Source organism: Dermochelys coriacea, chromosome 2 (genome assembly GCF_009764565.3).
Source record: "Dermochelys coriacea isolate rDerCor1 chromosome 2, rDerCor1.pri.v4, whole genome shotgun sequence".
Lineage (NCBI taxonomy): Eukaryota > Metazoa > Chordata > Testudines > Dermochelyidae > Dermochelys > Dermochelys coriacea.
The window spans coordinates 190,819,184-190,845,915 of NC_050069.1; the positions used below are offsets into that span (position 1 = coordinate 190,819,184).

At 41.4% G+C, this 26,732-nt stretch overlaps 1 protein-coding gene across 4 annotated transcripts; it reads right to left on the reverse strand.

Moving 5' to 3' along the window:
- Nucleotides 1–2,688: 2,688 nt before the first annotated feature.
- Nucleotides 2,689–26,460, reverse strand: CDV3 (CDV3 homolog). Of its 4 annotated transcripts, XM_038388797.2 has the most exons (6): nucleotides 26,245–26,460; nucleotides 23,465–23,544; nucleotides 18,976–19,112; nucleotides 16,567–16,726; nucleotides 15,249–15,298; nucleotides 9,217–14,867 (listed from the first exon to the last, which is right to left on the reverse strand). In XM_038388797.2, exons 1-6 carry the CDS (start codon nucleotides 26,458–26,460, stop codon nucleotides 14,851–14,853), a joined length of 660 nt encoding a protein of 219 aa, XP_038244725.1. In that variant the 3' UTR covers nucleotides 9,217–14,850. The 4 variants fall into 4 exon arrangements, with proteins under 4 accessions (XP_038244727.1, XP_038244725.1, XP_038244728.1 ...); XM_038388799.2 differs by lacking the exons at nucleotides 9,217–14,867; nucleotides 15,249–15,298 and adding an exon at nucleotides 2,689–7,776; XM_038388800.2 differs by lacking the exon at nucleotides 15,249–15,298.
- Between the last annotated feature and the right edge of the window lie 272 nt (nucleotides 26,461–26,732).

A 26,732-nucleotide genomic window follows, 5' to 3' on the forward strand; every position in this document is an offset into this window, starting at 1 on the left:
ACAGTTTACTCAAATTTAGAATCAAGCTCTAAGTTAAGACGAGGATGAGCAGAGAGACTGCATGAAAGGGACTCTTCAGCTGTGCTGCTTGGGTGGAGTAAGTGGGGGAACGAGAGATGAGATAAAGTGAGAACTTAACTGGTCCTTGAGGGTAAGAATGATGCAGAAGGCAGTGAAAATACTGGAGGAGCTGAACATGGGTACCGTCAAAGCAACAAACCCCACGTATACCATTAAAAATGTGTCTGTAAAAGTTAAGGGAGACCAGAGTGGGGAGGAATTTACAATAGTTAAGATGAAGGACAAGGGCCTGAATGACACTTTTTGTGGTGGAGAAGAACGGATGGATTCTGGAAATGTAGAGGAAAAACCAGCAGGGTTTAGTGGCAACAGCAATGTAAGGGAAGGAATAAAAAAATGAAACCAAGATTGTGTACCCATTGAATAGGGAGCTAAGAGGGAAGAGTCGGGGGGAAAGCTGAGTTCAGTTTTTATCCGAGTTGAGTTACCTGCAAGACACTAGAGTGGATGTTCCAGATGCAAAGATATTTCTGATTTCCCTGTGTAAGGTACTGGAATGGCAATAGAAGGTACTACCTAGAGACAAAATGTACTAGGAGAATAGGAGAGGGCCAGTGAAAGCTCTAAGGCATGTTGACAGAGGAAGAAAGTCTAAAGGATCTGTCAGAAAGGTGAGGAAAGATAAACAAGTGCTGTGAGATCTGAACTGCATTTAGTGCTCCTAAAAGTTGTATCTTGACAAAAATAGGGCACCATGGGGTCTTTGATCTGGAGCCAGGACCTCTAGTTGAAAGTCTCATGTCTGGTTTTTGCTTGATCTCAAACACCAACAATAGTGGTCTTAATTGGCACTGCAGTCACTAACTTATTTTACATACCACCTATGAAATGGTTACAAGGGCAGATTTGAACCAGTGACTGGTTCCAGCAGTCATGGGTTAAGAGGGAATGTCCTCTCATGGATCATTAATTGGTTAAAAGACAGGAAACAAAGGGTAGGAATAAATTATCAGTTTTCAGAATGGAGAGAGGTAAATAGTGGGATTCTCCCAAGGATCTGTACTGGGAGCAGTGCTGTTCAACATATTTATAAATGATCCAGAAAAAGGGGTAAACGGTGAGGTGGCAAAGTTTTCAGATGATGCAAAATGATTTGACAGTTCAGTCCAAAGCAGACTGCGAAGAGTTACAAAGGGATCTCACAAAACTGGGTGACTGGGCAACAAAATAGCAGATGACATTCCACATTGATAAATGCAAAGTAATGCACATTGGAAAACATAATCCCAACTACATATACAAAATGATGGGGGTCTAAATTAGTTGTTACCGCTCCAAAAAAAATCTTGGCATCATTGTGAATAGTTCTCTGAAAACATTTGCTCAATGTGCAGCGGCAGTCAAAAAAGCTAACAAGATTAGGTTTAGTCAATAAGATAATAAATATATTGTCACTATATAAATCCATGGTACACCCACACCTTGAATACTGCATGCAGTTCTGGTCCCACCCCCTCAAAAAAGATAATTAGAAATGGAAAAAGTACAGAGAAGGGCAACAAAAATCATCATAGGTATGGAACAGCTTCTATATGAATAAAGTTTAAAAAGACTGGGACTCTTCAGCTGGGAAAAGAGGTGACTAAGGGGGGATACGCTAGAGGTCTATAAAATCAGACTGGTATGGAGAAAGTGAATGAGGAAACGTCATTTACCCCTTCACATAATACAAGAAACTGGGGGCTCCCAACGAAATTAATAGGCAGCAGGTGTAAAACAAACTAAAGGAAGCACTTCTTCACACAATGCACACACAACCTGTGGAAATCGGGATGTTGTGAAGACTAAAACGATAACTGGGTTCAAAAAAGAATTAGTTAAGTTCATAGGTAAGTGCATCAATGGCTCTTAGTCAAGATGGTCAGGGATGCAACCCCATGATCTGGTTGTCTGTAAGCCTCAGACTGCCAGATACTTTGACTAGACAACGGGATGTTCTAGTCATTCCCTTGTGAAGCATCTGGCATTGGCCACTGTCAGAAGGCAGGATATTGGGCTAGACGGACCACTGGTCTGATGTGGTATGGCTGTTGTAATGGTTTATGGTTTCCATATTGCAATAGCAATTCCACATTCCATTTTCCCACAATGCAATTTTAGAATTACAGGAATGTAATATCTAAGGTACTTACATGGCCTCCAACATGAGATTATCTGAGTGCCTCACAAGCTTCAAACGTAGTTATTCTCCCAACACCCTTTGAGATAGTACTTCCCTATTATCCCCATTTTAGAAACAGGAAACTGAGGCACAGAGAGATTGACCTGTTCAAAAGTCACATAGGAAGTCTATGGCAGAGCAGGAAATTAAACCCAGGTCTTCCAACTCACAGGCTTATGCCCTAACCACTAGACCATCCTTCCTCACAATAATACTGCACACTTTTGAAATGTGAGGTTTAAAATGTGATAAAACAGAAAAAAAATCACTTAAGTGACTGAAATCTAGTAAATCCTTTGCCTAACTCTTAACCTGTGCACATAATTTTTTAATTACAATATCAGAATCAACTATGGTAAAGGTGTCCTAACCAATACTGCTGGACAGGCTATTTAACAAGATAAAGAGGCTTGAGGAAGTAAAATCAACTTGAAAACAGAAGTCACTACTGTAAAAGATAAAATAAATTTTATTTTCTTTAGCTTTCTTCAGAAGAACTGTCACAAAATACTTTACAGCGTTGGATATGGTTGTTCTAACACATGTATAAAGGATAAGAGGTGTGCATGCTACATGTTTAGAAGCTGAGTCATATGCAGAAGCTGTAATTAGTAAACCATAGTAAAATTCACTGACAGAATTATTGCCCAATGTACTAACTTCTTTATGACTATAAAATATATATTATAAGGGCCATCATCAATCTTCTAGTACAAACTGCGGGATCCATATGGGGATGCACAAAACCAGGTCAGATTGTGATTCTACTTCAATTTTTTAAAAAAAGTTCTGTTGTACCAAGCCATCACCAGCCACAATTTTTTCCAGACAGCTAGTAGACTTCAAACTGTGTTAGACATTATAGCAGCTATTTGTCTGTTTTTGCTCCTTTTCACCATTGTTTATGCTGGAATTAGAAACACTAAACTGCTGCGGCTTGATGTTCTAATGTATGATGTTTGAAAGCAAGTTCAATATCAACTTTTTGTGCACCAAGATGTCCTCTTAAAATTCTTTGCAAAGCACCCTCCCATATCTTTAAAGATTTTCCTAACATCTGGCTACATCACTGTGTCCAAAAGCATAGGTTTGGTGTTTGAACTAGCAAACTACTAGTTACTGCCTCACTCTGCTTTATAGCTATCTATTACTAACTACTTCCCTGTCTTGACCACTCTTCCTTCCATCTTGCTGTAGTAACTAACTGCAAAAGAAATGGGTTACTGTTCCTTAAATAACAATGTGAAATCTGTTTGCTTAGCATACTTCAGCAGAAACAGCACTAGTTAAGTTAAGTTAAGTTATGCCAGTTAAGCCACTGTCCTGATTAGGAGGGCTTGCAGAAAGAGTCTGCTGGAGGGTATAATTTTTGCTTCATTAATTGCTTTCAAAATGAGTGAAGTATAAACTAGAAGACTTCAGCAAGTTCAGCTTGTTAAAGTAGCCATAAGAGAAAAAGAAAACAACACAGACTTCAAAAGAGAAGTCCCAACCCAAGCTCTAATGGATTTGAATCTGATCTCAAAGGAACGTAAATCAGGAGTAACTCCACTAATGTCAGTGAAGTTACACAAGAATGAAATCAGAGTCAGGCATCTGTTGTATATGCCTAGCAGTACATTAGTTCTCCAGCATGCTCCTGTAAATGACAAGCTGCTTTTACAGTTTGAATGTGATCTGGACAAGTCTGGTGTTTTCTGCAGCCCATCATCTCCCAACATACTGGACATCTGGGCTGTTCTGTAGCTTGTGGAGGCAAATCAGTGTTTTGGCACCACAAAATCTGACCACAGCACCTCTGCTCCTGCTTGCTGCCAAATTCTCTGCCTCCCGGAGCAGCAGCCAGTGGGGGTTTCTTTTGCTTCGGCCCTCACACATTCTATTTTAACTCTTCCGCCCCATTTTTTGGGTAGTGGGGAGCAGTGTCATCCCTCCTCAGTATTCCTTCTCCTCCCCAGGCCAGTTAAACCCACAGGGGTTTAACCCTCCCAGAGCCTGTCCCATACAGGCATGGCAGAGCAGCCAAGAAAGCACTGAGTCAAATCCAAGCAGGGCTGCATATACGAGGCATCCTTCTCAGCCTCACAGATAGCAAGTTGCATCCAGCCTGCACCCAGGCTTCCATCCCTAACTCCATTAGGTCCCAGCGCTACAAGTCAGACAGGCAAGTGGGGTCCCCCATCCACTGACGCAGCTGTGAATTCAAAGGGGACGGGGAGGGAATGGATGAGGAATAAAAGTGCAGAGCAGGGATAGGCATCAAATGCAAGGAGGACCTGGCCATTCAGAGAGTAAGTCTCAATGGATCTTTGCTGAACAAAGAGGGGAGGCTTGTAGGGCCACAAGTCCTCCTCCTCCCCCCAAGTCATGAAGTGGGTCCCTAGTGCCCTGAGGAAAGAAGCAGGGTTTCTAATCTGCCCCCCTTCCTCCCATGACAATGAGTTCACTCCTCTCCCGCTCCCAGGGGGAATGGGAACCAGAGGGAGGATTCGGAGACAGATCCCTCAAGAGGGCTCCAGGCCCGACAGAAGGTAGGCCACAAAAGGCCTCACCAAGGCTGTAGCAGAGTTTCTACGCTTCCAAAGTGCATAAAAAAGGTTAAAAACAAATCTAAGAAGGCTAAACAGGGAAGGAAAAGGCCCAAGAAATCCAGGAGTCCTGGGACGATTTTCCACAGAGGAAGGCCAGCTGTCTGGCTCTGAAACCTGAGCAGGTTCCCGAGAATAAGCCTCAAAATCCTCCTTAGAGTGCTGGGGAACTCACTCAGAGACCCCGGAGTCTGCGGAATGAGGAGAAAGAGACTCAAGACATAAGCCTCCTAGAGCTGAAAATGGTCAAGCTAGCTCTGCAAAGGTTCCAGCCCACCACACTAGAGTCACATGTACAAACAACTAAAGGGGAACAAGGAGTCTGGCACTACATGCAGAAGCAATGGAAATAATGAGATGGGTAGAACAGTTCCTCCTTTCCCTCGGAGCAATCCACATCAAAGGGGACGAGCCAAAAACAGCCTGGCTCAACAGGCACAGGGTCAACTCCTCCAATTAGTGCCTGAATCAGAAAGTTTTTGATCTCATCATTAAGACATTGGGCCTCCCTTCAACTGTCCTCTTTGCTAATTGTACAAAGGTAAAGAGACCAAAATACTTCACAAGGAAGGCAGATCCCAGGTACATGGAGACACAGGCCTTATTGCAGTTAGCCGCAGAGCCTACTTTGCATGTTTCCACCCTTTCTACTACTGGGGAAAGTGGTCCAGAAAATGAAACAAGAACAGGTGATGTTAATATTGATAACTTCTCATTGCCTGAGGAGACCTTGGTTCTCCGACCTGATGGAGCTGAAACTGGAGTACCCTCTCCTGCCTCCATGGAGACTGGACATCCTCTCGCAAGGTCCTCTTCTTAATCCAGACCCAAAACGGCTTCGACTGACAGCGAGGTCTCAATCTGTCCTCCATAGTCATTGCTTTCATCTAGGAGAGTATCAACACTAAAAACATACTCCTCAATCTAGCCCAGAATCAACAACTGGTGCCAAGACTACAATGCAAATCCCAACCATTCTGGACTTTCTCCAAAAAAGCATAGAAAAAGGCCTTCAGGCCAGTACCATTACATGTCAGGTGTCTGCTCTTAGTAGATTGCTGTTCACATGATCCTTGGGCTCTCGGGCAGACAATCCACAGATTAGCTGGTCTGGCTAATCAAGCAATCTGATTAGCCAGACCAGCAGTCAAGCCACTCTTCCCAAAATGGGACCTTCTGCTAGTTTTGAGGGCTCTGATAAGCTATCCCTTCGAGCCTCTGACTTGTTTATTTATCCATTAAGACTTGTTTCTTAGCAGCTATCACGTCCGCCAGGTGAGCACTGGAACTGGCAGCCTTACCTATACTGGAGCCTTAATGCGTGTTCCACAAGGACAAAGGACACAGGATGCTTAGGACACCAGAATCCTCTCTTCGTAAGGTAAATTCCTCCTTCCACACTTCCTAAGAAGTTTCCTTCATTCTGTCCAAAATCACAATATCCAACTGAAAAGGTGTGGTCTACCTTAGAGGTGAGAAGAGCACGGAATAGCTATCTCCAGTATACCAAATCTACGCTTGGGTTCCCTATTTGTATCCTTCCACCCAAAATGCCAGGGAATCAGAACTTCCACGTCCTCCATCACTAGGTGGATTAGATTAAGTATTGTGGAAGCCTGCAGATCACCAGAAGCCTTTGTCCCAGGGGATCAAGGGGCACTCCACGAGATCCTTAGCAACCTCATGGGCAGTACAAGCAAGCCTGTCCTCTTTGGAAATTTACAAAGCGGCCACTTGATCTACCGCTAACAACTTCATTAAGCACTACAAGGTGGACCTTCTATCTTCTGCAGAGACTTTCTTTGGGAGGAAGGTGCTGCAGGCAGTGGTTAAGAAATAGTACAGATTTTGAGTGAGCTCACACACTTCCTTGCTCCAAATTTTTATTTCATAACTCTCCCTACCTCCATTCACTGCTTGCTATTTCCCAGATGTCCAGAATTGTGGGAGACTGCACTCCAGAACAGAAAACTTCTTACTGATAATTTCCTTTCTGCTAGTAGTCTCCCACAATCCTACCCCCACCAGATGGCTCATGAGTCAGTCAGATATTAAACGGAATCATTACCATTTGATCATCTTCTTAGGTCTAATGTTCATAGTTACTTTGTTATCTCTGGAATGTTTGTTAATATGTTATGCAGATTTCACATCTTGGGAATAACTCATCTGGCAGCAAGCAGGAGCAGAGAGGCATGGCCAGACCACGTAATGCCAAAACACTGATCCATTTCTGTGAGCCTCAGAGAGAGAACAGCCCAGATATCTAGAATTGTGGGAGATGCTGCTAGCACAAAGGAAATTAAGAAATTTTCTGATGAGAGTCACATTTTCTGAAAGAGATGCAGGATCAGGAATTTGGATTTCAGTTTAAAAATAAAACACATGAAGACACTTTAACCAATGAAGACTGCAATATACATATGAATTCATGAAGATGGGACAAGGTAAGACTCGATGATTTCTTTGCTATCACAATTGAACCAGTAAGAAAACATAAACAATGAAGAATAAAAGACAGGAAATAAAGAACAGAAAGAAATGATCAAGTCTGCACAAAAACAGAATCTAAAAAGGGCATGCCACAGCGATTACTGGTACGAATGGTGGTATACGTTTGTGAGCTGAAGATTGAGTGAATAGCATGGTGGCAAAAACACTGCTGTCAATGTACAATTATTAGGTTTGCCAACACTAGGGAGGATGGTGAATGCCAGAAGAAACTAACAAACTTTATAATTGGGCAAGACAAAGGCAGATACAATTCAACAGAAACAAATGCAATGTAATGAATATTGGAAAGAATTTTAACCATTCATACACACTGATGGGTTCTGAATTAGTTGTTATCTCTCAAGGAGACGACGTAGGCATCACCATGGACAGCTCGATGAAGACCTCTGCTCAATGTGCAGTTGCAGTCAAGAAAGCGAATAAGATGTTAGGCTGCATTAAAGAGAGAATATGGAAAAATATTATGGCATATATTTCTCTCACAGGTCTTCATGCCGAACACTGCTCTGTTTTCATCACCATATCAAAAGATATCACAGAAAGACAAAAGGAAAAACTGATCAGATGTAGGGGAAAGATTTTCATACCTGGAGGGATTGCAAGAGTAGGATTATTGAGTTTTGAAATGAGAAAAGAAATAAGAGATGAGATAAAGATCTGAGACTCCAACTGAAAAGCAGATAGTCATGGTAAAGCAGTGCTGCTATTTATCAAGGGAAAAAAGGACACTCATTGAAAGGTCATTTTTAACTCGGTCTCTAATCTGTAGAACTCATTGCCTCATGTAGAGTATCTGTTGTTACACTAGCTAGGATAAAAAAGATGGAAAGGTTATTGCTCATGCTTCAGGACTCACTGGTCAGCTACGGACAAAAATCTCCCCTGAAATATCTGATACAATCTGTTGGAGCATGGCAATAACTACTAGATTCATATGGAGAGGGAAAATAATGATTGAGAGAACTTGGATGTTTAACAGCTCATTTTTGGGTGCTGTGATGATAAAACACCAGCAGAGGGAGGTAATGGCAGTAGCAGAGGAACCAGGTAGTGACAGCCAACCTTCATCCCTCTCTCTCTCTCCAGTTCAACACCCACAAGAGCCAGAGGGCATCTGCTTGGGGAAACTGGGGCCTGGTGGATGCCCCCACCATGACCACCTGGTCTTCCAACACACATGGGCACCATCAGCAAGAGCACTGAAGGTAGACCTTTAAATCCCCAACATCAAAAGGAGATATAACTTCAAGAGTCTTTTTGTGTCAGTTATATTTCTTCACACCTGCTCCTTGGGCTCCAAGTCTTCCAGCTGCAGTTACTTGACAAGTTATGTTTGAATAACAGTAAATATCCTTATTCTTACATCCTACCTGGTCAGTAGCATACTTCCTATTCTCCTTCTGCCAACCCTTACCTCCATCATTCAACTCATCCCCATGGCTGTATGTTTTGCACCTGCCCTCCCATCACCCTCCCCCCCTTACTATTTCACAGACACCTTCTCAACAACAGAAGCACAATAGCCACGCTTATTACTATTATTGCCTTTGTCCTCCCTTCTCTTGTCTCCTCCTATTGTTATGTCCTCTTGTCTCAAATCAGTTTGTAAGCTTTTCAGGGTAGGAATTAGGCCTTCTTATGCGTTTCCACAGTACCTAGCATAAATGGGCATTTGGATATTACTGCAATATACGTAAGTGGAAGAAAGAACAATAATGGAGGAAAAAGGAGAGGGGAAAGAAGAGCACCTCCTGCTATAAGCAACCAACTCTCATTATCAGTAAATTCTCTGTGAATACACTCGTATTAGTGAACATTCCTAGTTCACATTTAAATAAAAATTTAAAAACTGTAAATTGTAAAAGATGGGTATTAAACAACAATGTGAACAAGTTTATTTCCATCATGGGGTTTATAAAATGACAAAACTGATTTTAAATATATTCCATGCAAAAACAAAACAACTTATGTTAATACAATGTTAGGGTTGCATAGTTAATTACACAAAATCAGGAAATACCAATTAAAGGTTGAATGCACAACCTTAACTATGCTCCTTGAATGTATGGATTATAAGTTTGTAGTTACATGATCCCATAATACTTAAATATAATAGAATGTATATTACATTTCATAGATATAAGCTTCCCCTAAAGTAGTATTAAACTACTGTACTGAAAACTAATCCAGATGTCTTCTTTTATTATAACAACCAACCAATAGCATTGGACTAATTCATTTGTATAGTCTACACACCATAGCACCTTCTATCAAATGGTCTCAAAGCACTTTACAAAGGATGAATTAAGCCTCACAACACCCCTGTGAGGTAGGGAAATATGACCTATTTTACAGGTAGACAGAGACAGAGTGAAGTTAAATTATTTGCCCAAGGTTCCACAGCACATCAGTGAAAGAACTGCAAATAGAACCCAGATTTGCGCCTTAACTACTATCGACCAGTCTTCCTCTTGTGTTCTTGTTTTTAGACCAGATCTTCCATGTCAGTATTCCTAGATGTGCCACTCTTTTTCTGAGGACTTAATACTTTGGTACCCCACCTTGAATATCCATATTCTAGTTAGGTAGCCCACTGAAACTTCACTAAGCTTGATATATAGTGTATCGTACCTGAGCAATTGCATATAAAAGTTTAATCAACATATTAGAAATTGCTTCATGAAAAAAGGAAATACATATGGATATCTTCAGAACAATTTGGATCAGTGTCACAATTTTTATCTAAGTCTTTGGAGGGGGGAAATTATTTTTGTTTTAATTAGATCTTACACTATTATTTTATTATATCATTCAAGATAAATGAATCTTGCAACTTGGCCCTATCCTAATTTACTGAAAACAGGTGTGGTAGTTTAGAGACTTGATTATAAGATTTGTACAGCTGGCCATTCCACAACCTCCCCAAAGGCCATTTTCCAATATGTATTTTTTTTTGCATTCTGAGGCTTCCCCCCCATATTGATTTTCAAACTTTCTTTGCTTCAATTTAAATCTTAAGATGCATGTCACCTTTGACCAATAAGGACTGCTCCTCTTCATCGCTGTAGCATTCTTCAGCACAGAAGCTATTGCATTTTTCCTCCAACACAACCTCCTTCTTCTATCCTGTACACAACACTTTAACCATTACTTACAGGCCTTATTTTTGTGTTCCCTACCCTTTTCAAATTGTTCCTGTACCATTGTGTCTGAAACCAAAACACATGACAGCTACATTAGTGCTTGAGAAACAAAGTTATTGCTTATTAAGCAATACCTCTTTTCTATCCAAACTAACATTTGAGTGGTGTCGTGCGCTATTCTGATTATCTGCTATAAACTGAATATCCTTCTCTCCCTACCTAAAGCTGACCCAAACTAACACCTCCCCTTCTAAACTTGGATTCTTGATTTTTAACTTCTACTTATATTTTCCTTGGAAGTTTTTACTCAGCTCTACACAGAACAAAATGTTTCAGTTTTTACTATCAAGTGACTATTGTACCAGATAGCTGTTTTAGATTACTGAAATTTTACAAGCATGTTTTCTACCACCATCTCATTTAAACTATGATTCAGAAACTCACTCCCCCCCCCCCCCCACTTTAGAATGAAAATGCCCATACCTATTCTTACCTTAGAAGTCTATTTAGGAAAAACAGAGACTGAGCATCCTGCAGTTAGCTAGACTTACAACGGGTCACAAGAGAATGAAGATGCTTCTTTTGTGCTCAGAACAAAAACAAAACAAAAAAGCTTTTGCTAAAGGCCAAAAGACACCTGGTTTTAAAATTATTTGTTTCGGCAGGATCATCATACATATCAAGTAGAGACGTGTATTTTCTGAAGTACATGTCTTTGAATAGGTCACACTATTGAGGAGGTAAAGGGATGTAGCTATTGAGTGTAATTAGCAGCATATTTAGGTTACCTGAAATTGTGTTAAGTCAAGGAAAGATTTAGCCGCTATCGAGTTTTGGCACTTAGGCAAAGAATCATAACTATAGAATTCATCTGAGTGTCTAAGAGATCCTGACTTTCATAGCAAGGAGTAAGTAAACTCCCCTCCAGGAGTCTTGCCTTCTTTGTTGCTGTCAAATTCAGAGCAGACCAAGGAAATCAGATGGGTTAAAAATTTCAGCATATGGAAGTGTAGTAGCTTCCACGAACAAAAGGCCACACATTCAGATATGAAATGAGCACCCATGAAGTCAGAGAACCCTAGAGAAGACTTAAATGAATGATTTAAAAATAGTTTAAAAAAGTTAAGGACACTTATCCTTGACAAGTTTGATAAAGCCAGCTACAAAAAAATAGTTTAAACTAGTGGAAATCAAATACCATGCATGGCAGCTATGTAGCTATTGCTTCCTCATTACTTTTAGATTGAGACTAAGCAAGACAAGTCTAGAGTAACAGAGTTGAGTTAAATAGCAACTTTGTTCTACCTCTCTGATGTAATTAGCATAGATGCCAATATTCTTGTAGCTGAAAGGGTTCTGGAAATCCTATTTTGGAGAAAGCTCCAAGAGATAGTATAAGCACATTCTCCCTCCCCACACTCCCCCAAAGTTTTTAGCAATTTAATCATTAACCTTAAAAGTTAGGCTCCCATCAAAAATTCAAATCCAGAATATTCCCTTGTGCACCAGTTTTAGTGTAATTGGATGCTCTGTTATACTAGTGGCTTTGTAATTATGTGTCATCTCTCTTCTGCATAAGAGATGCATTGAGGTATATACTCTTTTACATCACAAATCTGTATGTTAGCCACAGGAGTGTTTAAACAAGTAGTCACTTAAAGTTTCATAGAACTAGAAACTACTGACTGATATTTTCACTACTTCTGCTGTAAAGGTGAGAATTTTCTTCATTTTAAAATAAGGCTTCAAAGCTCATGCATAATTTTTAATTTATCAGCATGTTTAATTAAAGTGGAATATAGCAGCCATATAAATCTGAACCTCATTTCAGACAGGTCATTGTACTTTTAGGTCATTTTTACATCTGCAAGGAGTGTGATTCAAAATAGTATTTGTTTTATTATAATAAGGTGCTAAATAGCATCCTTAACAATAAAATAAAGTTGCATGCCTTAATTTGGCTTTTGTTAAACTCCCTAAATGCATTGCTTAATCAGAAAAGCCCCTACAAAATTTCCAGATGCCTTGTTTTGTGAAGATATTCTAGCAAGAACTTAGAATGACATGTATAGTGTTGTGTTTAAGCAAGTGTGACTTTTCACAAGTAGTCTTAAAGACCTCTTTCCATCCACTGAATAGGGAGTAGCAAACTCCAAAGAAGACCCAATACATTTTTTCTGTCCTTTCAGTCTATGGACACTGCTGAGAATGCCACTTTGGGCTAAAAACAGATAGTGATTTGAATTAGATACTATCCAGAGACCTCAGTCTAGCTACCACACTATATGAAGGCTATGTAGTACCAAACATTGCCATGAGCTGTTAACTTTGGCTCTTCTGATCTGGATTTGAACTTAATGACTGCGTACTTCCATTATCTGTCCCAAAGCTATCCAGTTATCCTCCATTTATTTAAATGCTGCATGGTGTAATCTAGGACTACAGGTAAAGATACATTTGACTCCAAGATCCATGTGTATTTCCACTTTATTAGATTTATTAATGTTACAGGTTTTCTTGCACTGCCAAAACCATGCCTGAGAATTCAAATAAAGGTACAATGGACAGCCTCATCTACCCATCATACAGTATATTAAAAACTTGATTCATGTGCATTAACAACTCCAATCTCCTTTAAAATGTGAGAACAAAGTTGGGATTTAGTATTTCAGGTTTCTACCATGTCATAGAGTGACACTTCCCTTTACCGCAAATAGGACAATCTTAAACTTTTAGTGACATTAAACCAACATGTTTCGTTGGCAGAGATATTCTTTCAGGGAAGATGCATGGCTCAGAGTCCAACAGTATCAATGCAAGTCTACTTTCAGTGGTTCTGATTCTAAAAATGAATCTTCAGGTTTTTAAATTTGTCTTTTGATCAGTCTACCTATTCACAGGTACTAGTTTGGAAATTTTACTGACAAAAGTTAACTCTGCAAGGGCTTTAAGACCAGTTCTATTCCAAGCATATTGTGAGAACCTGATCCCACTGAAGTCAACAGCAAGATTCTTACCGACTTCAAAGGAAAGAGACTTTAGAGCATCAGCAATTAAATCAAACAAAACTAACCATATAATGTCTGCATGAGCCACCAAGCCTGGTCTCCTATAGGTGAAGTACTGCCACATCAGAAAGATTGGTTTGTTATTGGCAAGTCTGCAGCCCCTCCTTTTGGCATTCACATTTACAGGGAGAAACCTAGATTTGGAAAGAGGTGCTCACTCACTTAACTAACATATTAAACAAAACTAAACGAAGCAAGGGGAAAGACAGATAGCATGCCCCGGGAGAGTGTGGGTGGTTGTCAGATTCTCTTTCATTGTATAGAAGCAACTGGGTATTATTTATCCTATACCTTTAACATACAAATGCCATTTTATTTATCTCCACTAAATTAAGTCAATAGAGCTGACCAAAAATTGAACAAAGCCGTCACTCCTTCCATTGTCACTAGGCTTCCTGCAGTTGAGAAAATGTCATTTAAAGTGAGAATTTCTGCCTGGAACAGTTTGCAAGCTCACAAGGTGATCAGAAGCAGCCATAACAAATGAAATCTCATTAGGTTTGAGGTTATCCTTCCTTCAGAGTCTTATATCAGCTTACCCATATAAGACAGGATTGGTTGGAGACAGCTGTTACTTTTGCCACAACAGAAAAATTTATCTTGAGGTTAATATTACTGCCCTGTATACTGCATGTATTTTTTGAAACTATGTTCTGAAGACTAGTGTGGGAGCACAGGTTTCCCGCTGTGTGCCAAATCAAATCCTACTGAAGTCCTAGTCCCTCATAGAAAGAGAAGCAACCCAATTATGAAAACCAAGATAAACTCATCACTATTAACACATTTTTACTTGAGTATACTGCAATTTTATACCAGAAACAGAGAAGGCATTTTTTGTAGAAGAAAACACTTAAACACAACTGTGAAAATGGCTAATGCAAACAGCCCAATCAATCCCCACCCCACACACCCTGCAATTTTGTATTGGAATGAGTTTTGTTTTGCGGTTACCTCAGTACAGCTCTATCTAAAAAGGTAAACAAACTACAGCTCTGCACTATACTTTGATGGTTTTTGAAAGTGGTATGCTCCAAAAAGTCTCTAGTAGGCTATGGCTACACATGAAAGGATTCCTCAGGATAGGACACCAGACAGGTTTCTCATTAAGGTCACTTAAATCTTTGTTATTTATAGCAAATCAGAACCAAATGGCTGACTTCTTCAGGATTTCTGACAGGTACCCAGTAGAGAAGCTGGTTTCAGATGGCCACTAAAACAGTTGTAACCTTCTTTTCCAGAAGTTGTGATCCACATGGTGTCCACAATGAGTGCAGCAAGTCTGAGGTAGTCAACCCTTACGAAGGCTCAGTATCTGAACATAAAAAGATTTTGAAATGACCACTGACTGTAGATACTTTTTCAGAGTAATTAAAGAACACCGATGAATCTTGTTCAACCATTTACATTAATTTCCCCCAAATCCAATGGAGAAGAAAGTTGTAACACATTATGCTTCCATAGTGTGAGAGCAATCACTTATGTCAAAGTAGTCTGCACTTGCCGCAGCAGATCCAGCAGAAATAAGATGGCATGTTCATCATAGTCGTTAGCTGTAGTTTAGTTACCTTAGGAGGGTTACCAAAAAAGCATTCCTTAATTGTAATGTGTATGCAGCTCTACTGATCCCCAAGCACAGCATATTGGTTGTCTAGCTGAAGTTTAAGTGCCTGGTTTTTTGAGACCTCATCCCTACCTCTATTTTTGTGTCTTACTACTTCAAAGCTCTTCTCCATTTCTTTATCCCTAAGGGAAAATAAATGTAGTCAGTAATTGTCTTATTCACTAGCTTCTGAATTGTGAAATTCCTAGTCAATTTCCACCCCAAAAACCAACAAAATTAGAAAGTTACACTACAAATGCAGAGTAGAGGGAGTGGGTTGGATTCCACAGGATATCCATGCATTCCCCAAGAGAATAGAAGGTTGCATAGACTATTTCCAGAATAAAGCTCTTGCCCTTTCTGTGCTATTTGTTCAGATTACATTGTTGACTTCATTTTCAAAAAAAAAAATTCCAATATGGTATACTGTATAATGCAGTACAGATGGGTTACCACTTTCAAATCATGCTATAGCATTTCTCTCAAAGGCGATAGAAAATAGGGGTCCATTCCCCTCCCAGTGAGGTCTGAACATTGCAACATGAAACATAACAGTCATGTAGAAGATATGGAAAGAGTTGTGTTGCAGTTAGTATGTTACTCAAGTATAATTCAGAATTTCTCATGCTGGTCTTTAAGATTAACACTGCTCACATCCTAGAAAAGCCAAGACATCTTTGATAACACTGTTTGTTCAAGTGGCAGACACCAAACTAGACCAGAAAGAAAGCTTATGCTACTGTGCTGAATCAATCAATGCCACATCAAGAGGTGATAAGAGCAGATGAATCAGAGGTCTATTTAACCCTTCAGCAGGGAAGCCGTCTACGGGAGGGATAGGAAACTCAGGCAATGTCAGTTTGGAGTCTCCTTAAAGTCACTCAGGGGCATGACATTGCCCTCCAAACTCATGGTTAATGTAATAACTGCAGAAACACTGTCTACAATATTCCTCCCTTTGCTCCACACAACCCTTTTTGAAGTTGCCCATGATAACACAGCTCTGCTCAAGCAGCAAGTTGCTTATTGCTTCCCTGCTGACAGCTGCCACAGAGCACTGGTTAATGTGGAAAGGAACTCAATATTGTCAAGATCAGCAGTGTTTTATTTAGGGAAATCTCTGAATGTAGGGACTAGGTGGCCAAGGAGAGTGGTAATCACCTAGTCTGGCTCTCTCCTCATTGAGAGAAGTCCCACGCCTCAGACCTTTAAGATGCATTGAGATGGGGTGGGGATCTCCATAGAGTCAGGGGAATGATAAAATTTAGACCCTAACCCCGTCAAATAATCATTTCTGCTATTTATAGACCTCTGTGGAAAGATCATGATGTGACAACAAATAAGGAGTTAGGCCTCTGATGGGAAAGCATTTTAAATAGGCATCTTAGAGGAACGAATTAAATATACTTACTTTCGGCTATCTACATGCTTGGCAGTGGATTGCAACGATGGAAACTGTGTATCACTATAGATCTCTGGTGGTCCTTGTGGTGCTTTCCGTGTCCTGGTCTCCCTAGCACCAGGCGGTCGGTATACACCACTGGATTGCACTGGTTCCGGGGTTTCTGTAACTAAGAGTTTATTAGCAGAGTTTTAGACAAACAAAAAAGCATATAGCTTTATTTTTAAACTCTGGCTTTGGGCTCTATTTTGTAATTTGCTTCCAATGGTCAGATATTCTAATCTGAGAGTTGATCTAATACAGAAGATCTTAGTTTCAGATCATTAGAGTGTTCAAGATTATCCAACTAATGACTAGACCTTTTCAAAAATTAAATTAAAGTGCAGTTTTAGAACAGCACCACATAGTCACAGGTGGCAAAAACCACTACATAGGACTTGAGTAATTGCTAACATTTGTGATTACTAGCTAAATTTTAAGTTGTTGTATTCTCCATATTTTCCAAATATAGTTCAATGAAACTGCCTATGGCCTCAAAGCAGACTGAAGTATTTGCTAACAAATAATGAAATGTAATCTACTGTAAACTTGTAAAGGAGGGAAGAATACACCTGCATGACATTGCTAGACCAAGTGGCCCACCCTCATTAACTTTAAACTAGATTTTCCAATTCCAAGTGCTCTTACATCCCACTGTTAGGATCTTAAGAGTTTTTAAAAAAAATTTCCTGATAACCAAAAGCAGGGTTTATTATAAGATCAGCAGTCATAAAATAAAAGCATAATTTAGCTTTTTGTATTTAGTAATGTATTTGTAATTGTTTAAGTTTTTAGATGCAGTCATTTTCCAACCTTTCATCTGTTCTGTAGGTTATCAGAGAAACAGCATCAGTGAAGCAGGGATATCAGATTAAGGGTTGAGTTACACATTTATGTAATAAAACTGAGCTTGAGTTAGGTACTCCTACTATCTTTAAATCCACAGCAACTCTGCTGGTTACACTCAATGACAACTATCTTGCCACTTTTAAGTATGTTTGTGTCTTCTGGTAAAGCCTTCTTAATCTATTCAAGGTATACTTAAAGGCTCAAGGGAACTTGTTGCTCTCCACATTGAGACAGCCACATGGTTTTGGCTTAAAATTTCTGATGGAAGTGCTGCAAAAGATCTGACTGAGTCAAACAGGAGTGTGTCCTCCTCTAGTCATCTGCCTCTCTTTGCATGCCTCCATCTAAAGTCTGCTTAAATACCTGGGTACATGCCAAAGAAGAGCACTATAGGTTTTAATTTACAGAATTTCTAAACTCAGACAATCCTTTATAATGAGCATTGGTTCTGCCGTGCATAGTTGGTCAACTGTCACATAGCCCATTAGGTTGCTTGTCCAAACTGAGCTTGGATTATGAATTGCAACCGCTGTGGTGATTTACGTATGGAAGGACAAAAAGGGAAGTTGGCTCAGAAAGAAGCAATAGTTTCCTTCTGCATCCCTTCATAGTTCTACCATATTTATAACACTACATTTAGGATTCTGCTTGTACAAAAAAGCAAGAAGCTGTCAGAAGCTGAGACAAGGCAGTGCCAATGGCAACTCAAATCTTCCACCTCACCTCAAGTGAGAATTGCGTTGAGAAAGCAAGAGAATATTTATGAGATTTGTTAGTGGAGGTAGCAAATTAAGTCATTTTGGACAGAGACTACACTTAAAGTCTTTCCCCAACCAAAACATCAGATGACAATCCTTTCACCACGATATAATCGGGAAGAGTGAAGGACTGTAGATGTTTATATAGATGTACTAGTTATTGATTCTTGTTTGAGAATCATTACATGTCAGATAATGATTACAAAATTTCTGCTCATCTACTATGTGATTTGATATATGAATTATCATGGCAGTATGGGGGGAGGAGGGGGAGATCAAATGAGGAAACTTAGCTTAAGTTTGCAAACTATACCAACTGGATGTTATTTCTCCCATACCACTCCTGAAAGGTATTTAATTTAGTCTAGTCTAGAGTCTACTGGGAAGTTAGATTAGCTATATTTACAAAGGGGTATCGTAAGATACGAGTTTAAAACTGATCTACACTTCAGTTTTTGGAGACCCTATTAATGTAAAGGTTTCTGTCTAAAAGATTAACTCCTATCACAACACCCAAGATTACCATATCTTAAATTAGAAAGCTATCTTTGGCAGCACAGTCTACTCAGTTTCACTTTTCCCTGCAGAGTCAGGTTTGCTATTGAGTAAAAAGACCCATGAAGAAATAACTAGGAGAGTTTAGTACTACAAACATTGACAGGGAGCTCTGGGGACAGGTGCAATACCGGAGACTTCTATCTCAACTTCTTAAGAGTTAGACTGAAATTTGGTATGCCTTTACAGGCCAGTGAAAGAGACAAGAAAAATTTACCAATAGTTTCAGCAACAGGTGCTTGCACAGGAGCTGTCTTGTTCCAAGGACCAGATGCTCTCTCTAAACCACCACCAGCCTCCTCCCAGTTGTCACCTGGTTCTTCTCTCTTTTCACCTTCATCATCTTCTTTTTCACTAGTGGAATAGTAGTTAGCATGTTATAACCAAAAGATTTAAACACTTGCCAAAAAAGATTATACAGTGTGTGAAAAAAAGACTTTAGTTCCTTCATTATCAATGCCATCTTCTCATTATTGGAGTGGCTAGACTACAACAATTTAACGATCAAGCCCTGGGATATGCAGTGTCAACTTCTGCAGTAGTTTCACTTCTAACTCATGAAATTCATTATCTCAAGACACAGGATACACATACTGCACTAGCTGGTCAGTTTTGTGCTGTACCTATGTTTTCATCTTGCTCAAAGTTTTTGTACTGAGATAATTAGGCACTGAAAATTTGTCTACAGAAAAGCTGGAGTTTGGCAGCTAGTTTGAAGTGGTGTTGAGATAACCGACACCTGAGAAAGCAGCAGAAGGGAGTCCATGATTGCAAGCACCATTCTAGCTGGACGTTTCCACCAAAGTGATCTCAGATAGTAAGCTGTCAACATTTAACTGCCATCTTGAGGTTTGAATTCGTTTCATTGTAGTGACTGGAGCAATTTATACCTCAGAATTACTGTCAGACTGCCTGAAGATTCAAGAAGACCTAATATTCTGTTAGTGTTTAAGATTCCCTGCAACCATAAGGCTAAAAACAGCAAATGAAAGCTTATGTTCTAAAATACAATTCTGTGACAAGTGGTATTTCCTGCCAGCAGAATCCATATGACTTATTTCCTTATGCCTGTGAGCCAAACTGGGTTGGTAGATTTTAAAATTTTATCTTGGCTATTACTTAAGGAACACTGAAGTAATATTTTTTACTTTATATCAGGACTATGTAAATTTTTCACAGCATTCATTTTTGGTCAGTGAAAATCCAAACTAAGGAGTAAAGTCAGGTTATAAAATAAGCAAATAGCCACACTAGCTAAGCATTTCAGATGTTGATACATTTAGTTTAGCATAACAGTTTACAGACCGATTTAAAAAAGTAAGTTATCTGGACTTTTCTCCTGGGGAAATTCTGTGCCCCTGCAGCGTGGCAGAAAGATGTCCCCCCTCCTGCAGGTTCCCTTTGCTTCCTTGCAGAAAATGGTTTCTGCAGGGAAGCAAAGAGAAGCTGCACAAGTGCTCACTCACTTCTCTCCCCCACCAGCTCACACCTGTCAGTTTGGGGGGAGGAGGGAGGCCAAACAGAAGAGGTAAATCATTGGGGGGGAAGCAGGGGGTCTGCAGATGCCCCAGTTGCCCAGGACATTATTCCCAGCTGGGCGGGAGTGGGGACGATGGAGATGGAGTCCCCCCCATCCCTGCATGGAGCAGCTGGGGCTGGGTCAGATCAAGTCCCAGAAGCCTTGGCAGTGGGCTCTAGGTTCCAGATGCAGGGGTTGAGGCTTGGGGGTGGGGGGTAGGAGAGAAGAGCCAGATGCACAGGGGTTGAATGGACAGGAGGAGCAGCTCCCTGTTCAATGACCCCTCCCCACTACATCACAGCTCCCCGGCATCCAGATCCCCCCCAGCCCACTGAGCCCCCCCCCCCCCAAGCCTTCACTCCCTGCATCAGGAGTCCCCCCATGCCCAGACCCCTACTCCACTGAGCCCCAACCAGCTGCACTCTAACCCCCAACCCTACCAAACCCCACTCCCCATCCCCCTCCACTGAGCCCTAACCACCTTGACCTGGACTCCCCTGCAGAATTCCATTCCCCCTGCACCCAGAACCCCGCACTGAGCCCCTGTGCATTCAGATTCCTCCCTGCCCCCAGACCCCTACCCAGCTTCCTGCACCTAGACTGCACCACACAGAACTCTGGTTCTCGAGGGAATTCTGCAACAAAAATATTTAAAATTCTGCAAAGTTCTGCATATTTTAATTGTCAAAACCACAAAAAATAATATAAATCACATAAATTATTTTGGTAATTTCAAAATACTTGCCAGCAAGTAATTGAAAATGGTGCAATTATATTGTGATATCTTGACAAATAAAATATGCAGACTTTTACAATATTGTGCACAGAACATTTAATTTTTTGGTGCAGAATTCCCTCAGGAATAGACTTGGACAGTGGGATGTATCTATAGCAGTAGAGACTCAAGATGGGAACTGTGTACACTGATTAAAATCTCTTCATAAAACTAGAGTCTTCTATGCTTACAAAATAGACACTGACTTCATGGAATGAGTCACAATGCAGAATTCAGGCCTGTGTCAGTTTTCAAAAACATAAAGCTATAAGACACCTATACACAGCTCACATGGCTCTGGGTGGTTTCACAGTACCTTATGTCAGGACTAAGGACTTTTTGCTGAAGTAAAGGCAGTGACTAGTGATCTGGATAGGAAACAAAAACTAAGCTGTAGAAAACCTGAAATCTAGGAATTGAAAGAGAAGCTTTCAATACAGGGATTGTACTTTATGGACAGTTTTAAAGGACTGAAGATCTATTTTACATAGAATTTGTGGAAGCATATTCAGGAATCCCATCATATTATGTGGGGCACTTCCAGCATCCAAGACTGGCAGGTAAGAAAAAAAAACATTCTGCAGAGACTTTCCATTGAAAGAATCACATCTGGAAGATGCAAGTCAAGTTCTGATGAAGGCCTGATTAGCAAAATCTTTCCAAGTGAGATAGTCATTAAACTAGTCCTTACTGGTTACTTCCCTTTAGCCTCCAAACAGCTAAGTGATATTTGTGGGTATGTGGAAAGTCAGGTTGGTGAAGAAATATTAAATGGCACACAACAACAGGACTAGCAGCTCAGAGGGCAAAAAACTGCTTGATTAACATGGAACTATCATTATGACCAAGAAGGAATGAGCCTTTTGGAATGGTACTTAGATCATACTTAGATTAGGCCAAAAGAAGCAATTAGCAGTTTTGATGCAAGATTTAGGCATTTTAAAGGGGATCCTAATTTTTGTGAAGTTCCAAGCACCTGCCCTCTGGAGAAGTCTGCTTTAAAGTGTCAAATTGGACATCCAAGTATCATGAGACACTTGCAAGATTAGGCCAATGACTGGGGTATAGCAGTCAGCGTCTAGAACTTTGCCTCCATGGAAAAAACAAGTCCAAAGGCCACAGATCACTAGAGCATCAAATTTGTTGGGTAGATGGAAGTCAGGTTGCAGACTTTAATCCAGTGGTTCTCAACCAATTTACTGGTGTGGGCCACATATGCCACTCTCCATGTTATATGGACTTCATCCCCACAATATATATACTACCTGTACAGCCCTGAGGATGTCACATGGGCCGCAACTGTGTACTGATTAGGCCACAGGTTGAGAACCACTGCTCTCTTCAGACAGATCCATGGATCACAGACTAGGAGTTGGCTTCTTTTAAGAAAAGGAATGACAGTGCCCACTTGACTGTTCACACAAGTCATGGCCATAGTGTCGTTCAGAATAAATGTGTTGAGTTTTTAGGGTATTCATCTGAAAAAAAATCAAGTCATTCAGTTCATGTGATTTATGTTCAATGATTATACCACGTGCCCTGTACAATTGTGATCATACCACCCCTGTCCTTCCCCTATTCCCTCAATCCAAGCTAGTAACCTAGGCCAGGATTTACCCAAGTAGCCTGGTCTGAAGTCAGTTAACAGATGATCACAGGAGGGAATCTGCTGGATAATGGACACAAGAGTGGACATGAAAATGAGAAGTTTTTGCAATTAAATAATGGGAGTCCTTGACAGAGGATACTAGCATGCCCCACAGCCTCAGAAGAAAGTGGCTTGAAGAGTCCTTATTGGACACTAATCAACAAGTCAGTGGTTGTATTATTTCCTCTCTTCAGGGTGAGAACGTTTGAGCTGAGGACTCTTATTACACCAAGAATGAGAGTGGATTGTGGGGTGAATGGATTCGGTTACTTCTGGGTGGGGCTGAAGTGACTGAAGAAACTGGATGGTCTTGTACTATTTTTCCCTCCAAGAAAGCTCTAAGATATAGGAGAATGCGAAGAAGTCTTCTCTAAAGTCTGAACCTAAGATGATCAATATTCTGGAGCCACAATCCTTCTAGAACTACTGTTGTGCCAAAAAACAAAGCTTTGTGTGGAGCTGGAAACCCCAATAAGAGAAATCTAGGAAATAAGGGTGATGAGTGAACGGGGTTACAGATACACCACCTTGAATATGACAACTCAAAATTGCCTTAGTAAATGAGAAAGTGATCTCAGGGTCTCCTTACTGAAATTGGATTTCCATTTATATCTTTAGAGTTTCCAAATCCAAATTCACTTTTGCCTGCATAGAATTGTTGGCTACAATGTATTACAAACCTTTCCTTAAACCAGATTCTGCAGAACTAGATCTCCAAGCAAAAAGCTATTCTTAGTAAAAGATGAAAAAAAAACCAGTGGTACCTTATTTGCATGGAATGAACTCTGAGCCCACTGTAGTCAATCTCTTCTTTTTGCTCAAATTCCTTCCATTCATCCTCTTCCTGAACAAAAATAAATTTTTATAAGCTTGTTACCACTTCATGAGAGAACTGAAAGTGCAAGAAGTACAGAAACTACAGCATTAGTGTGCCAAAAAGGTATGGAAAGGCAACTAACTTTTAAAATTTCCTATTTATCTACTTTGTCACCTAAACGTAGTAGTTACGCATATTAAAATAGTCTGTTGGGATTCAGGACAAGAGATACAGCATTAGTACATTTAGCTACTTTCATGCTGTTCATGATGGTTGTGATTTGAATATATTTGGAGATTCTCAATTAGAAGCAAAATCATACAAATCAAAATTACCCATGAAGACACCAATTTCAACATAAAAAAAGTGTTGTGATTGAGGATTAACTTTTAACTAGGTCCAGAATATGACTGAAGGTTCTTTCGCATTTTAAATGCTGTATAAGCCATGGCTTGGTAAAACTCATGTAGGGTGTAGACTAGGATGAAATTTTTTAATACAAGTAGGTTTTTCCCTATAGTTACAAAAATTACCTTATATGTGTTTCACACTGGCAGGTTGTGTAATGTTGTCCCTCTTGACTACAAACACTTGCACTGCCTCTGCTGTTGACTGCAAAAAAAAAAAAAAAAAGGAGCAGCTGTGGCACCTTTAGAGACTAACAAATTTATTTGAGCATAAGCTTTCGTGAACTACAGCTCATGAAAGCTTATGCTCAAATAAATTTGTTAGTCTCTAAAGGTGCCACAAGTACTCCTTTTCTTTTTGCGAATACAGACTAACACAGCTGCTACTCTGAGATCTGCTGTTAACCATAATTTTGCCAAGTTGAAGAGCTAAATTTAAGATTCTGGTTACTTTTATAGTTTCTGTTCAGAACCCCATGAATGGCAGTGAAACTCGGGTTAGTTTTACCCTGCTCATTGAAAAAAATTACAAGCAGCAGTACTATCAGAGAGTAGAACAAGAGAGGAAGGGAAAGAGACCCCACCCCACCTCCACAGCATCCAAAAGACTGAAACAGAGAACAAGTCTCATCCTTCTCAGTGTTTTCTGGGAAGGAGGATGACTTCAAACTCCTTGAGGCTGATATGAAAGATTAACACCTCATACGCAGGGGTCTGTAACAGCATCCTTGTTTTTCCCCAACAGCTGAAGAGGCACAGGGCTTATCCCAGAACCCTCCCCTTATCATTTACATCTATCTCTGTTAAGCAAATATCTGTTTGCCAAGACCTGGTTTAAAGTAGCAATATTAATAGCAAATGACTTCATGTTACCGAGATTGGTTGCCTAGAGACTTTATTCCTTCATTAAGGATGCTACTCTCCATCTGAAGCACTTTAGATTTCTTACATTAGCTTTTAATAACAAACTGTTGCCTGATCAGTATTTTCTAAACTAAAAGATTTTCCCTAGTCTTTATTTTTCCATTTTATTAGCTTTTTTGTGTTCTAATTAACTATTCTCTCTACTTTAGGAATGTGGATTAAAAATTTAAGTGACTCGATCACTAAACCTGGGCAAGTTAGAAATGTAACTTAGGTCTCAGATTCCCATATCCTCAACCTCTCAGCAATCTGCATTAGGACAGAAACTTCCCTCTGGGGAAGTTATTCTAGAGGATGGTTTATCAAAGCGTCCTCTGGAGCATCTGGAAATGCCTACTGTAAGAGCTAGGGTATTGGACTAAATGAAACAGTGGTCTAACCTATTACAGCAATTTTTGTGTTTTCTCTTGCACACTATCCTTTTCACTGCACTGCTTCCCTACATTCACAAAAGCTATCAGAAATCATTGCCTCAACTGGCTGAGATACAAAGGATTTAGTGCACATAGAAATGGGTCCCTTCTGGTTCAGAGGTCCACAGCCACAGCAGCTAGGGAGCCACGTGGTACACTTTCTGGAGTTTCTAGAAGGCTGGCTAGTCACATGGTGATGGATCCTCCTTATTTCCAGCTACTAAAATCACATCAAGTCAGCAGATTGCTGCCCACTATAGATGTACTTATTTGTGAATAGATATATTAAACTTCTGGACTGCAAACGGAATCTTTTACACTGTGTGTGTTTTCCAAGTGCAAATTATAAAGATACTAGACCGGCTTGAAGCATTTGCACATTACAGCAGGATCATGTCCCTGCAGCAAAAGCCTGGCTTGGTCATTTTCCTGCCATTACATTTCTAATAGATGCAACTCCTGAAGCTAACTCCCCCAGTTTAACGGTATTAGTGTCCCTCTACACCCTCCCCCCCCCCCCCCCCCATCAGTGCGATCGGTGGCCGATTTCGGCGACTCCAGCCCACAGCTCTAGCCGAGACCCCCCCGCAGCGGTAAGTACAGGAGGCAGCACGGCCTCGCGAGAGCTGACAGGCGCTCAGGGCCCAGCACGTGCGGGGCGGCCGAGAGACGCCAGACAGCCACTGGTTCCCCTCCCCCGCTGTCCCCGGGCAGCCACGGCACCGGGCTCGCTGCCCGATCAGGGCCCCCACCCACCCAGCCAGGGCCGAGGCTCGGAGGCCTGGCCAGCGCCGCTGCGCCGCCCTCTACCGGCAGGAAGCCGCCGCCGCCCAAAGGACGCCGCCGGGGCGCAGGCGGTCGTCGTCGGCTCGCTGCAAAGCGCTGGCGTAGCCCGGGGGAGCCGGGTCCCGCCTCCTTCCCCGAACCGACCCCCTTCCCCCGCCCCCAACTCCCGGGCGCGAGGGCCCCCCCCCCAATCGCACCTTAACCGTCGCCCTGGCGGAAGAGACGGTGCTGGCGGCGGCCCCGGAGCCCCCCTCGGCCGGCCGGGCTCCCCCCGGCGCGCTGGAGGCGGAGGAGGCCGCGGAGGCGGCGGCAGCAGCGGCGGCGGCGCCTCCCCGGCTCCCTTTCTCCCGCCGCTTCTTCTTGTCCCTCTTGGCGAAGAAGTCGTCTAGGCTCCTCTCCTCGGTCTCGGCCATGGCGGCGGCGGCGCCTGCTCGGGTTCGAGCCGACTGCGGCGGGGCGAGCGGGCGTTTCTCTGCCTCACGCGCTGAGGGGGAGCCGCCGGAACCCCAAGTGGGTGCGGGGAGGCGGTTGAAAGAAAGACCCAACAGGTGCGGGGTTGTGTCAATCGGTACCGCCTGGCGGGGCGTCTCTCCTCGGCCGAAGGCAGTTGGTACCGTCCAACGGTTACCGCTCGCGCCTCGAGGAGCCCGTTCGGAGGCAGCTTTCTGCTCTCCACGTTGGTGGT